General features: G+C 46.5%; 2 protein-coding genes across 2 annotated transcripts in view; one reads left to right on the top strand and one right to left on the bottom strand.

Annotated features, from left to right (window-relative positions):
• The window catches only part of VPS54 (VPS54 GARP complex subunit), a 56837-nt gene extending 53262 nt beyond the window's left edge, over positions 1-3575 (top strand). The window contains exon 18 of the mRNA XM_015429249.1: positions 2126-3575. Coding sequence (XP_015284735.1) covers positions 2126-2231 — 106 coding nt within the window. The 3' untranslated portion in view covers positions 2232-3575. The remainder of the gene's footprint in view (positions 1-2125) is intronic.
• A 144-nt stretch (positions 3576-3719) lies between these two features.
• The window catches only part of UGP2 (UDP-glucose pyrophosphorylase 2), a 58823-nt gene continuing 49431 nt past the window's right edge, over positions 3720-13111 (bottom strand). The window contains exons 8-10 of the mRNA XM_015429247.1: positions 10125-10367; positions 7760-7864; positions 3720-4630 (exon numbers count right to left, since the gene is read on the bottom strand). Of these exons, the coding sequence (XP_015284733.1) occupies positions 4523-4630; positions 7760-7864; positions 10125-10367 (456 nt within the window). The 3' untranslated portion in view covers positions 3720-4522. The remainder of the gene's footprint in view (positions 4631-7759; positions 7865-10124; positions 10368-13111) is intronic.

The raw sequence follows: 13111 nt of genomic DNA on the forward strand, positions 1-13111 counted from the left end.
GGATAGTGAAGGGCGGGGTATAACTCCAATCTCTTCTTCTTCTTCTCCCAGATTAGGGTGCGCGCACTTAACCACTACCGAGCACTTAACCACTACCGAGCACTTAACCACTATACCAAACTGGAAGGGAGGAATCATCTGAGATCACTTCCTGCTCTCTGTGTGGAGTTGGAAGACATGCCCCTGAAGTGCTAGAGGTTGCTGCCGGGTGTGATAGATGCAGCTGAGGTTTCACACAGTCCTATCTGCAGACAAGCAACTGGAATTGGGGGGGGGGGAGTTAAATAAAAAGGCCATTTCCATCTGAGGTCAAGGCAACTCACGTTCTCCAAAAACACCAGAAGAACCATAAACCTTTTGGCTTACATGGAGCTCTTCTTCAGACTATAGTAGTCAACACCCAGGAAGAGTTCAAAGTAGAACCTCATGTTGCCTCTTTGGAGAGCTGTCCAGGTTGTCTGTGTGCAGCAAGAACAGGAGGGCCGCGCCAAGCGTGAATCAAAAAACAAAAGCCAATTGGTGCAGCGGGAGGTAGGCAGCACATTTCCCCTTATAGCTCCCCAATGGGAAGGGCCCGCCGTCTCTTTGAAATGAAAAAGTGGGACTTCAGAATGTCCGAGCCGTGCAGTAGCAGTTAATGATCTATAAAGCAGAGGTCCATCAGTGGCTATTAGCCACAAGGTATAGATAGGGACTCTGGGGCAAGTGATGCTCTGTCATCTTGGTCCTTGGGGGGGTCAACAGTGGGATGGCTTCTAATGTCCTGGCCCCACTGGTGGACCTCCTGATGGCACTGGTATTTCTGGCCACTGTGTGATACAGAGTGTTGGACTGGATGGGCCTTTGGCCTGATCCAACATTGGCATCTCTTATGTTCTTAAAGGAGGGGGGGAAACCTCCAGAGGCTTTCCAGAGCCCCCATAGTTGAAAAATGCAGTCTTGCTGTGCGCCTACAGCCATTAATGAGACTGATTTAACCAAGTTATACACATCAGTCATAAATCCTACCCTTCAGTGTTCACACACCGAATTAGTGGTTGCTGGTCTGTTTGGATTGGTGTGCTTGGTTTTGGGGAGGAAACCCCCCCCCCCCCACTGCTAATCTGTGAAGACAATTGTGGCCACTGAGCAGAAACTAAACTGACTAGTTGATCGGCTTATGTCTAGTCAACCTCTTCAGGCCTGGCGAGTTTGGCAGGTGAAATTGTTCGATGCGAAATTTCCCAGCATCCCTCATCGTTTCCCGTGTGACATAATTAAAGCCCTTTGGGAAGGCGTTGGCAGACACACTCCAGCCTCCCTTACTTGAATGAAATATTCCTCTCTAGGAAACTGTATTCTGAGCACCTTACCTACTGTATATCTGCAGAGTACAATCCCTATAAAAATTTGCTTTGCCTAATATATTCCTGAATAGTCGTGAAGTTCAAAACCCAAGTGCCCCACCCACCCATGGAAGGTGATACGGTAGTAAATCCATCCAATTTTATTCCTGGGTTGGAGCCTGGCTTGTTTCGCAGGCAGGGGAATGCAGTTTAGAAGATTTATACCCCACCCTTCACTAAGTCGCAGAGCGGCTTACAATCCCCTTCCCTTCCCCTCCCCATAACAGACACCCTGTGAGGTGGGTGGGGCTGACAGAGCTCCTTTGAGGACTGCTCTTGAGAGAACAGCTCTGAAGAGAACTTGTGACTGACCTAAAGTCACACCAGCAGCTGCATGTGGAGGGGTGGGGAATCAAACCCGGTTCTCCCAGATTAGAGTCCGCGCTCTTAACCACTACACCAAATTTAGCTCCGTGTCCCCTACACTGCAGCCCCCAGCAAAGACTTTTCGGGAGACTGCCGGGGAGAGTTGGTGGAAGTTCTGCTATAAACGTCTGCCACCTATAAGTTACCACCCAGCTCTGGATGAGGGGAGCCAGTAACAAGCCCTGCCTTACAATGGCCCCGCCTACATTCTGAAAAGGGGATCAAGGGGTATTGGCAGGCAGCACGGTGCCCACGGGCGCCCCGTTGGGGAACCTTGCGCTAGTGAGACTCTGATTTATCATCTTTTTCTGTGTGTCCTTTAAGCGTGAGTCTCCGGAGTCCTGACTTAGCGCTTTTTCTTATGTTCCAAATAGGTTGGTGACAGCCGACGTAGCTTTCTACACTGGAAACCTTCAAGCTTTGAAAGGGCTTCAGACCCTGGACTTAAACATGGGTGAGATCTGGGAACAGAAGAGGTGATAATTCGGCAGCGCAGCAGGTTATCCCCCTCGGCATGGGATAGCAGCTGCTGCTTCTGAGAAGGCGAAGAAGTGGAACCTAGAAGAGGAAATTCCCTTGACGTTTGGTGAAAACCGGGGCCTTTGTGACCTTTGGGGGAGAGTATTTCCGTAAGAGAAGACGGGAGCGATCAGTTTCTGTCTGTGGAATTTCTTCATGCTGTTCGGAACCAGGCTCAGGTTTCTTTGGACCAAATCCAAAAGAATACATGGCTGTAACACAGCCGCCGTTGTCTAGAGAGTGCGTTGTCAGTCTTTGTATTGAAAAGAAAGCGGCTCTGCATTCCCTCTAGTGCAATGAAATTCTCATGGTGTCTCTCACCTTTATTTAAGTTGACGATACAGTTTGGAAATCCTTGCAAAATTCTATAAAACGTTTTCCACTATAAAACTGTTCTAAAGTTATTTTTTTACAGATGTTTCTATACTCTTTTGATTTTACCTGCATACCGCAAAGATGTGTTAGGGGGTGGCGCATTCTGAAGTAGTTCTAGGAGCTGTTCTGTGATGACAAGGTCGTGAAAACAACGCTGTAGAGAGGGCCCCTGGTTCTTCCGGGATGAGCAGTCTACTCGAGATCTTGAAAACAACATTGTAGAGATGGCCCCTGGTTCTTCCAGGACAAGTGGCCTACTCAAGATCTTGAAAGCAACGCTGTAGAGATGGCCCCTAGTTCTTCCGGGACAAGTGGTCTACTCAAGATCTTGAAAACAACGCTTAAGAGATGGCCCCTAGTTCTTCCGGGACAAGTGGTCTACTCAAGATCTTGAAAACAGTGCTGAAGAGATGGCCCCTAGTTCTTCCGGGACAAGCGGCCTACTCAAGATCTTGAAAACAATGCTTAAGAGATGGCCCCTAGTTCTTCCGGGACAAGTGGTCTACTCCTAAGGACATGTTTTATATAATGGGTACAGTTTCCAGGCATTAATTGTCTCAGAACCTGGGGTTTTAATTTGCCAATTTCTACATATACCTTACCTTCTGTTCTCTCTACCTTTCCACCCAGTTAACTTTATTTGAAAGATGCAATTGTAGTAGTCCATCCTACACGGCAAGTGCCGTGCTCGATGCGGTGTGACTAACTTCTATCAAAGTTTGGGGTTTGGTTTTAACGCTACATTTCAGGCTGGTCCCTGCCTGTCCAAAGTAACGAAGTGCCTGTGCATTTCCTCTCACCACATTTGACATAAACCTAGTGAGTGCCTATTCGTGTGATGATTGTGTACGATGGATACAGTGTTTTGTGTGTGCCTCTGGTTTCAGCGGACAAGGCATGCCTCTCTGTTAACATGAGCAGAAGTCATTTGTCAACCAAAATAAAGCTATAAAATGAGCTGTTTAAAGAGACCAACTTCTTTCATGGTAGGTGTTTGGTGTTAATAGCAACATCTCACCCGCTCTCTCTCTCACACACACACAAAACCTGAGACTGATTTTTCCAGGCAAGGGGGATGGTATTTGATTTTTATTTCAGTACCTGTACAGATGTTGACGTTTGCATCTATTAATTGTGGGAACACATGATCCGACTGCATGGACGTTACACCAATGAGGAGACTCGTTCTGTTATTTAAGAAGTAGAACGGAGCATGTGGAGGTACCACGAGAGAAGCGAGAAGAAGAAAGCGGCTGATGAAGACAGGAGTTAACAATCCCGATGCTTCCATCGCACGTGTCTTTTTCTTTGGGTAAGTAACACAAGACTGACAACACACCAGCTCCAGAGCAGAATAAAACGTGAGGTATCGAACTTTTCTTTCAGAGTAGCATAGCTTGAAGTACACATAAGGTAGGTGAAGTCGTCATGTGAGCAACTTCAGTACTAGATATTTTTTTTAACCATTTATTTGCCTCAGTAGCAAAACGTCTGGTTTTTATTTTTTTAAACTTGAGGGAGTCATTTTACACTTCATGACGTAGCTGAAATTAATAGTCAATGGCATCTTGCTTCACAGCTTTTTTCAGTTTACAAGCAAAACTCACGGAACGTTAGCACGTCAAACGTCTTAACGCAAGAGCTGCCTGCCTTTTCTTAAGACAAGTAATATTGCACTTTCGGTTATATTAATTCTGAGTTAAATCGTTCTAGAAACTGGCTTTCGGCATCTTCCGGAAAGAACAGGAAAAATCTACTTGGAAAATAATACTGGAGGATAACTAAGTGGGTAACTAATAGAGGACCCTCTGCGGACACATGTCTAATGCCGACAGGTGCTTCCAGTTGGTGGGGCGGGACTGACAGTTCACAGCCGCTCAGTGATCCAGGATGCGAAGATTGCCGGAGACGATTTTGTTCTCCAAAACTGCTCCTGGCGGTATATCTATCCTGTCTCCGTGGTTCGCAATAATGATGACCGTGCCCTGGAGATCAAACAAAAATAAACACGTTTAGCTGATGAATGAACCCTCAGCCGTATGAGCAGTCAAGAGAACAAAAAAACCTTATATCTCAGAGACACAAGTCTCCGACCCATTTATTCCTGAGTAAGCCACCGTTGACTTTAAATCCAACTCCTCTGGAATAGAATTGCAGAGGTTCAAAGATCGAGGAGCCCTCCTGTCTGAGCTCATCTTGTCTCGAGGTCAAAGTGCAGATAATGCCACAGACAAAAGATCAAGAAAGTGATTTCTTGCAGCGGAAGTTTTCAGGAACTCGAACCCTGACTTCATCAGATGCTGCAGGAAGGACAACCTGCTGCACATGCGGAGGAACAGAATAAATAGTAGTGTGACCAAAAACCTAACAGAACATAGTCCACCTAGACAAAGCATGGTGGCTCTTGGACAGTTAAGGCTTAACACTGGTCCTTAAACTTCTGGAAACTCGGAACCACTTCTAACCTACACCCTACTTTTCAGGACTTCTTTGCTTGTCCCCCTCCCAGGGGTAAAATGCAGGAGACATCCGTTAACCCTGAGTAAGTTTATATTTTCCACGTTTAGTATTTATAAATATATAGCATCAGGGGTCATTTCCTGCAGGAGCACACAGGAGCGGAGCTCCGGCAGTAAAGAGACCAGGGGGCGGGCACATGCAACAAGCCCCACCCCTTGTTCTCAGCAGGTAAGCTGCAGAGCCCCCCCCCGCCCCCCAGTCCAAAACAGTCCAGTGGCACCTTTAAGACCAAGTTACACTGGAGGATGAACAAGTGCATGAACCTGAGAGGGCATGGCTGGTGTTGTTAGGTCCAGTTATTGTGTGGTCAAAGTGGGTATGGGGACTGAGCCGGCATCTTGGTTTGTTGCAGGCCCTGGCCCCAGAGCCCGTGTCCGTGTTAGGAAGGGTGTCGCCAGAGTTGAGAGCTGTATTGTGACCACCAGTGCTGTTGTTTCGTTTGGACCTCTCTTGTAGCAAGTTGCCCCTTGCTATCATTCTGGCTTTGTCGATCTGTTTCCTTACTACATCAGGTGGCTATTGCAATTCCAAGAATGTCTGTTGTACATCTTTGCAGGGAAGAATCTCTTTCTCAGGGATTGGAATAGATCCAGCTGTAGTGTAGCAAAACAGCCTTTTCACACATTAATAATCTGTCGCGCTGTACAAATCACATTAGAGACTACTTGCAACCAAAATTAATACACATAACAAATAGTTTCGCCACCACGCATTAATGATTACTGCACCGGTTGAATAGCCTCATAGTCCTTGAAAGTGTGAGTCTCTCTTCAGATCGATGCGGTCACCGGCCCATGGTGCAGAGAAGAGTTTCCAGACGAAAGCACGCGGTAGATGGTATGAGCTCGGGACTACCTATAGTGTGAACCCAAAGGAGCGGTGACGGCACACCTAGGTTGCTTTGCCGTTTCTTAGGGCTTCATCGAGTGGCTTTTCTTTAGGCTCCAGCCTGATCCCTAGCTACCTGGAACATACTTGTAGACTTTGTGTCATTTTGAATCGAGCTGGGTGGGGCTCCATCACTAAAGAAAAGCAGCCTGATGAGGGCCGAAGAAACGGCAAAGCAACCTAGGCGTGCCGTCGCCGCTCCTTTGGTTCGGGCTATAGCTAGGCCTGAGCTCATGCCGTCTACTGTGTGCTTTCTTTGCGAAACTCTTCTCCACTGCGAGGAAATCGATACATGTCCATATCGTGAAGGGTTGGCATGATGCACCGTGAGCCGGTGACCACATCAACCTGAAGAGAGACTTGTACTTTCAAGGACTATTTGGTCACTATTCAACTGGTGCAGCTGACATTTATGCGTGGTGGCAAAGCTATTTGTGATGTACATTAATTTTGGTTGTAAGTAGACAGTTTGGTGTCAATAGGGATGGGAAAACCGCATTTCAAACATAACCAGTGCAAGGACACCAGAAAGATACTTTAACTAAAAAGAAGCTAGACGTTCCACATATCTGCACACCACAAACGTTATAACTGAGGGTTTACAACAGACGGTGTTAAACACATTTTGGCCCCAGTGAGGCCATGATGGAACGTATTTAACACTTGTTCTCCACCAACAGAACACTATCCAGGGGCAGAGGTGTGATTTCTGCCAGCTTCTCCTCCACCTACAGAACCCCAGATCAAATCACTGTTGTTCCTTGGGGGGGGGTTGTTTTATTTATACTGTATTTTATAATCAATTTATACCGTACGCCGCCTTGCGTTCCACAAGGGAGAAGCAATGCTCCCTCTAAGCTGAGGAGTCATGTGAGCAAAAATTCTACTTTGTGAGCTACGGGCATTAAAGCTGTGAGCGAGCGATTGGGCTGCTGTATCAATCCGTTTGCTCTGGAGCCCTCCTTCCTGAGCGAAGGCAAATATCTGTGAGACGGAGGCTAAAAAACTGTGAGCTGGCTCATACTAACTCAGCGTAGAGGGAACCCTGGAGACAGGTAGTGAATAAATGTTTTACTTTAGCACAACACTTCAGCCGCTAAAAGGTAGAAATGCCTCTACTGGAAAACATACTAAACACTACAACATTTGAATAGTCTTGTTTCGGGTATCGACACTATGATTGCTTCTATAGATTTCCTTGAAGACCGAGAGAGATGCCACTTTCCATATAACACACTATATAGAAGAGGAGGAGGAGATTGGATTTATACCCTGCCCTTTACTACTCTAAGGAGGCTCAGAGAGGCTTACAATCTCCTTCCCTTCCTCTTGTGAGGTAGGTGGGACTGAGAGAGCTCTTTCAAGGACTACTCTTGAGAGAACAGCTCGTGAGAGAACTGTGGCTTGCCCAAGGTCACACCAGCAGCTGCATGTGGAGAGCGGGGAATCAAACCCGGTTCTCCCAGATTAGAATCCAAACTCCTAACCACTACACACAACTGGCTCTCCATATACCCTTTCAGCTGTCGACACTGATCTCTAATAACTGAAAAGCAGGACCGTGTTTAAACTCAAGGCCACCTGCCAAACCGGATATGTCTTCAGCCAGCGGCATTCGTACACCGCAGTATTTTCCGTGCATGAAGAAGACAAGCAAAAGCAAAGGGATTCCACCGTTTCTACACAGCCAAGTTGGTTCGACCAACCTTTAACGCGACATTCTTGCCAAAGGTGACGTCTCCTGAAACCGTAAGGTGATCCAGTTCAAGCATATCGGGTATGCTCTCAAACCTCCTCAGGTAATCTTGAACCTTTTTTAAAAAACACAAAAACAGAGAAGCAAGTTGGTTGGTAACATTTCCAAGCAATTATGTGTTTAGGGGTTTCCAGCTCGGGACCGGGAAGTACCTGGAGATATTTTTTGGGGGGGGAGTTTGGAGCCTCAGGAGGGCAGGGTTATACCCTGCCCTTCACTCGGAGTCTCAGAGCGGCTTACAAACTCCTTTCCCTTCCCCTCCCCACAACAGGCAGGTAGGTGGGGCTGAGAGAGCTATTTGTGAGGTAACTTGTGACTGACCCAAGGTCACACCAGCAGCTGCCAGTGGAGGAGTGAGGAATCAAACCCAGTTCTCCCAGATTAGAGTCCCCGCTCCTAACCACTATACCAAACTGAAGAAGAGATTGGATTTATACCCCGCCCTTCACTCAGCGTCTCAGAGCAGCTTACAATCTCCTTTCCCTTCCCCTCCCCACAACAGACACCCTGTGATATTAGTGGGGCTGAGAGAGCTCTTTCAAGGACTGCTCTTGAGAGAACAGCTCTGAGAGAACTTGTGACTGACCCAGGGCCATGTCGGAAAAATTGGCAAAATAGTTAAAATATTCAGAGATTGCAATGGATCTTTGCTTCACTGGAGAGGAGGCATTCTCTTTGTAAAGATCTTTATTTCTAAAGGGTTAGGGTTCACGGGAGAATCTACAAGACAACAAACACACTTAAGACTACAGGCTTGCAACAACAGACACACAGACAGTAATGGAGATTGTTCCTTTCTTCTTGACCCCTAGAAGGAAATCACCTGAATGCGTTAACCAATGATTGTTAATAAATAGGCTTCAGTTTCCCCGGGCTCTCTTCCCATTGCCTCTGTGCCAGGTTCCCTTCCAGGTCAGTCTAAACAATAGCACACGAGGTGAACACAGAGTAACCCTATAACGACTGGATTTCAGACCTTGAAACACACATATTTCCAACAGGTCACACCAGCAGCTGCAGGTGGAGGAGTTGGGGAATCAAACCCAGTTCTCCCAGATCAAAGTCCGCACACTTAACCACTACACCAAACATATTCATTAGTACAACATTAATGAAGCGCACTAAAATCAGCAGAACATTAAAAACATACAGTGTGCCTCCACAGATTATATTAATTCCAGCGATGTTATAGTTTCAGTTGGCTTCTAGGATCTGCAGTCACTGGAGGGGGGGGGGCAGATTTGAAATGGATGCCTGGCGGAAGAGCTCCGTCTTATAGGCCCTGCGGAACTGTAACAGGTCCCGCAAGGCCCTGATTTCATAAGTTAGCTCATTCCACCAGGTAGTGGCCGGGGTCGAAAAAGCCCTAGCCCCAGATGAGGGAAGTCAGACAGCCAAGAGCTGCTGGTTTGTAGAACGCAATGTTCTACGGGGCTCATGGGGGAAGAGGCAGTCTTGAAGATATGCTGGCCCCTGGCCATATGGGGCTTTAAAGGTAAGCACCAACACCTTGAAATGGATCCAGTATTGATAGACAGCCAGTGCTGTTCACGCGATGTCGTCACCCGGAAGTGATGTCATCAGCGATCGCAGCAGGCCTGTCGCCAGGGGGGGCGCGCTAGCATTTGGCCGGAAACTCTATGGTACAATAGAGCTTTTAGGCCGAATGCTGGAGCATCCCCCGGCAATGTGCCCAACGTGATCCCGGCACTTTGGGGAACTACTTAGTGGCTGGGGAAGGAGATAGCCCACTCGACATACACTTGGGTTTTACAAACCTTATCCCCCTCCCTACCAGCTTTCAGTGACGTAGAAAAGAAGAGGAGGAGGAGAAGGACAAGGAGGAGGAAGAGATTGGATTTATACTCTGCCCTTCACTCGGAGTCTCAGAGCGGCTTACAATCTCCTTTCCCTTCCCCTCCCCACAACAGGCACCCTGTGAGGTAGGTAGGACTGCCCTTGAGAGAACAGCTCTGAGAGAACTTGTGACTGACCCAAGGTCACACCAGCAGCTCCATGTGGAGGAGTGGGGGAATCAAACCCGGTTCTCCCAGATTAGAGTCCGCGCTCCTAAACACTACGCCAAACTGGACATTTCAAGCAATGCAGCAGAGTAGAACAGATCCACCACACTTCCGCATAAGCGGCTGTAGCTGCATCAGCTGTTAGCTACGAAACTGCCTGACCCAGGCAAACTGATTTGTGCGTCAGACAGATTCGTAGGATCGGACGCATTCTGTGAACATTTCATTCCTATACTATGCATTTCTGCTTTTTTCCTCCCAATTAAAAAAAAATCCAACCCTTCCGCTCACCTTCGTGAAAGAGCTTCCCAGTTTAACCAGCGGCACAGTAGGGAACTCCCGCTTCTCACTCATCGTCAGAGATCCAGCGTTCAGGCTATACAGGTTGGACATCACCAGGAGAAGATCGGAGGTGGTCTTGACGGGCAAGAAACGGCTGCGAGGCACGTTTATCCCCAGAGAATTCTCAAAGCTTTTGACGGCAGCACCGACGGCGGTCTCCAGCTGAATGACGTTCAAGCCACCGTCCAAAGTCTGCCAGAGAAAAGCTCAATCAGTACGGTTGTAAGCAGTGTTCCCTCTAAGCCGAGTTAGCGTGAGCTAGCTCACAGTTTTTTAGCCTCCAGCTCACACATTTCTGTCTTAGCTCAGGAAGGAGGGCTCCAGAGCAAACTAATTTATGCAGTAGCCGAATCGCTCACTCACAACTGTAATGCCAGTAGCTCAGAATTTTTGCTTATAAGACTCCACAGCTTAGAGGGAGCACTGGTTGTAAGTAACTCCTCAACCTCATTAGCCGTATCGGTAATGTCAGGTTAAGGTTTTTAAGCTTCTGAACCCATGAAGCTTAGCAAATGGGAAAGACTTCCTCCAATCTGGTTAAGATTGAACAGGAAATATTTGACACGACACCACATTCTTCTATTTACGTTCTTTATAGACCGCCTTTCTCACTTTGTCTCAAGAAGGAATTACACAGAGTGAGTCAATAAAATTGATGGGATGGGGGACCTTTGATACAACAGGATTAGGGTTGTAGAACTAATCAGAAATCTAAAAACAGAACTGAAGCAAAGCATATGCATTAACATGATGATGATGATCAGTGTTCCCTCTAAGCTGAGCTAGTGTGAGCTAGCTTGCAGTTTTTTAGCCTCCAGTTCACACATTCTTGTCTTCACTCAGGAAGGAATGGCTCCAGGGCAAACTAATTTATGCAGTAGCCAAATCACTTGCTCACAACTTTAATGCCAGGAGCTCACAAAGTAGGATTTTTGCTCACGAGACCCCACAGCTTAAAGGAAGCATTGACGACGACGATAATTTATTGCTGTCCACAACCAGATACAAGTTCACAGAGCAAATCATTTTTAAGACGTGTTAACGTAACGAATGACAGGATACAAAGACTACACAGTAGGAACATAGTTCCGGTAAGCTGAACACAGCAGTACAGACCACAGTCCCTAATAATTTTTCTAAGTAACTTTGTGAATCGTACTGCATTAAGAATTATTTAAAGTATACAGTAACGAACATCGGTGTAGAAAAGAGCAAAGAGTCCAGAAGCACCTTAGAGATTAACGAAATTTGTGGCCGGGTTATGAGCTTCCGTGAGTCACTACTCACTTCTGAAGAATCCCGCATTAAGCGTTATTTAAAGTATACATTAATGAACAACGGTATAGAAAAGAGCAAGAGTCCATCAGCACCTTAAAGACTAACAAAACTAACAAAATTTGTGGCAGTGGCTCATGAAAGCTCATACCGACGAAAGCTCCTCCCCCGCCACAGATTTTGTTAATCTTTAAAGTGCTCCTTGACTTTTGCCTCTTTTCTGCTGCTACAGACTAACACGGCAACCCATCTTGATCAAACGATACTGTCGTTATTGTGGACTTGTTCGCCATGGCCTCAGTACTTCTGCACAGATGTAGATAAGAGCCAGAGTTCAGGGGCACCTTTGAGACTTAACAAAACCTGCGGCAGGGGAGGAGCTCCTGAAAGTCGCTGCTCACTTCTTCAGATAAGCTCAACCTCACGAAAGCTCCTCCCCTGCTACAAATTGTGTTAGTCTTCAAGGTGCTGCTGGACTCTGACTTTCTGCTGCTACAGACAGACATGGCTTCCCATCTTGATCTATCTGCACAGATGGGTCCCCACTAAACAAAGTCCTCGCCTCATTCCCCCACCATGACTTCCGGGTAGAGATCTGAAGGCCCAGGGGGGGGGAAATGGTTTTCCCCCGTTTTTTTCCTGAAGCCTTTTTTGTTTTTTTCCGAAAAATTGGAAAAATTGAAAAAAGAAAAGGAAAAAAAAATTGAGTATGGAACGTTTTATTTTAACGTGATGAATAAAATATTTTAAGACAAGGTGTTCAAATGTTTTCCAAATCATTTCTAAAAAATATGTATGGTGTCAGATTGATCTGATTTCTGTGCACTGAGGACAAGCTAGACCTAGGTTACAAACTGAACTCTCCAGTGCAAGAACAAGATGCATTTCTTCCTTCAGGAGGTGCTATTGTCACAAGAAAAGGAAAAGGTTTTAGTTTTGTCTTTGCATGTGGGTGGGTATTCTGTTTGTAATAATTGTTTGGATACACTATATTTTTAATATGCGTGTTGTGATAATTTCATGCCAAGTAAAAATGTCCATAGTCATATTTTATGTTCCTAAAGTAACAGAATGACTTTCAATCTGGAAAAGAAAAAAGAAGTGCTAATGTAGCATTTTTTTTCAATTTTTCTCTTTTCCCACGGGGAAAAAACGGGGTTTTTTCCAAGTTTCAAAATTTCCGGAAATTTTACATCTCTACTTCCCAGCATTCCATATCCCAACCCGTTAATCTCGTTCCCTCCACATGGTCTCAAGACACAAGCCTGGAGCTTGCCCTCATCAACAGAGAGGTAAGAGCGGACAGGACACGAGAGACGCGCCCCTAATGGCTAGATGGGGGAGCCTACCTATGGGAGTCTCCATACACAGACACTAAATTTGTAGTTGCAGCAAATTAGCAACCCCATAGGCCAAGGACAGCTTACGCAACAACTCCCATCATCTTATCTAACATCCAAACAGAAGATTGATTTATTGTGTTTATATCCCGCCCAGCCCGCAGACAGGCTCAGGGCAGGTAACATCATTATAAGGTAAAAGGTAAAGGTGTTCCCTTGCTCGAAAGCCAGTCGAGTCCGACTCTAGGGTTGCGGTGCTCATCTCCGTTTCAAAGCCGAAGAGCCAGCGCTGTCCGAAGACGTTTCCGTGGTCATGTGGCC

The sequence above is a fragment of the Gekko japonicus genome, unplaced genomic scaffold, assembly GCF_001447785.1.
Source record: "Gekko japonicus isolate JY-2015 unplaced genomic scaffold, Gekko_japonicus_V1.1 scaffold3491, whole genome shotgun sequence".
Lineage (NCBI taxonomy): Eukaryota > Metazoa > Chordata > Lepidosauria > Squamata > Gekkonidae > Gekko > Gekko japonicus.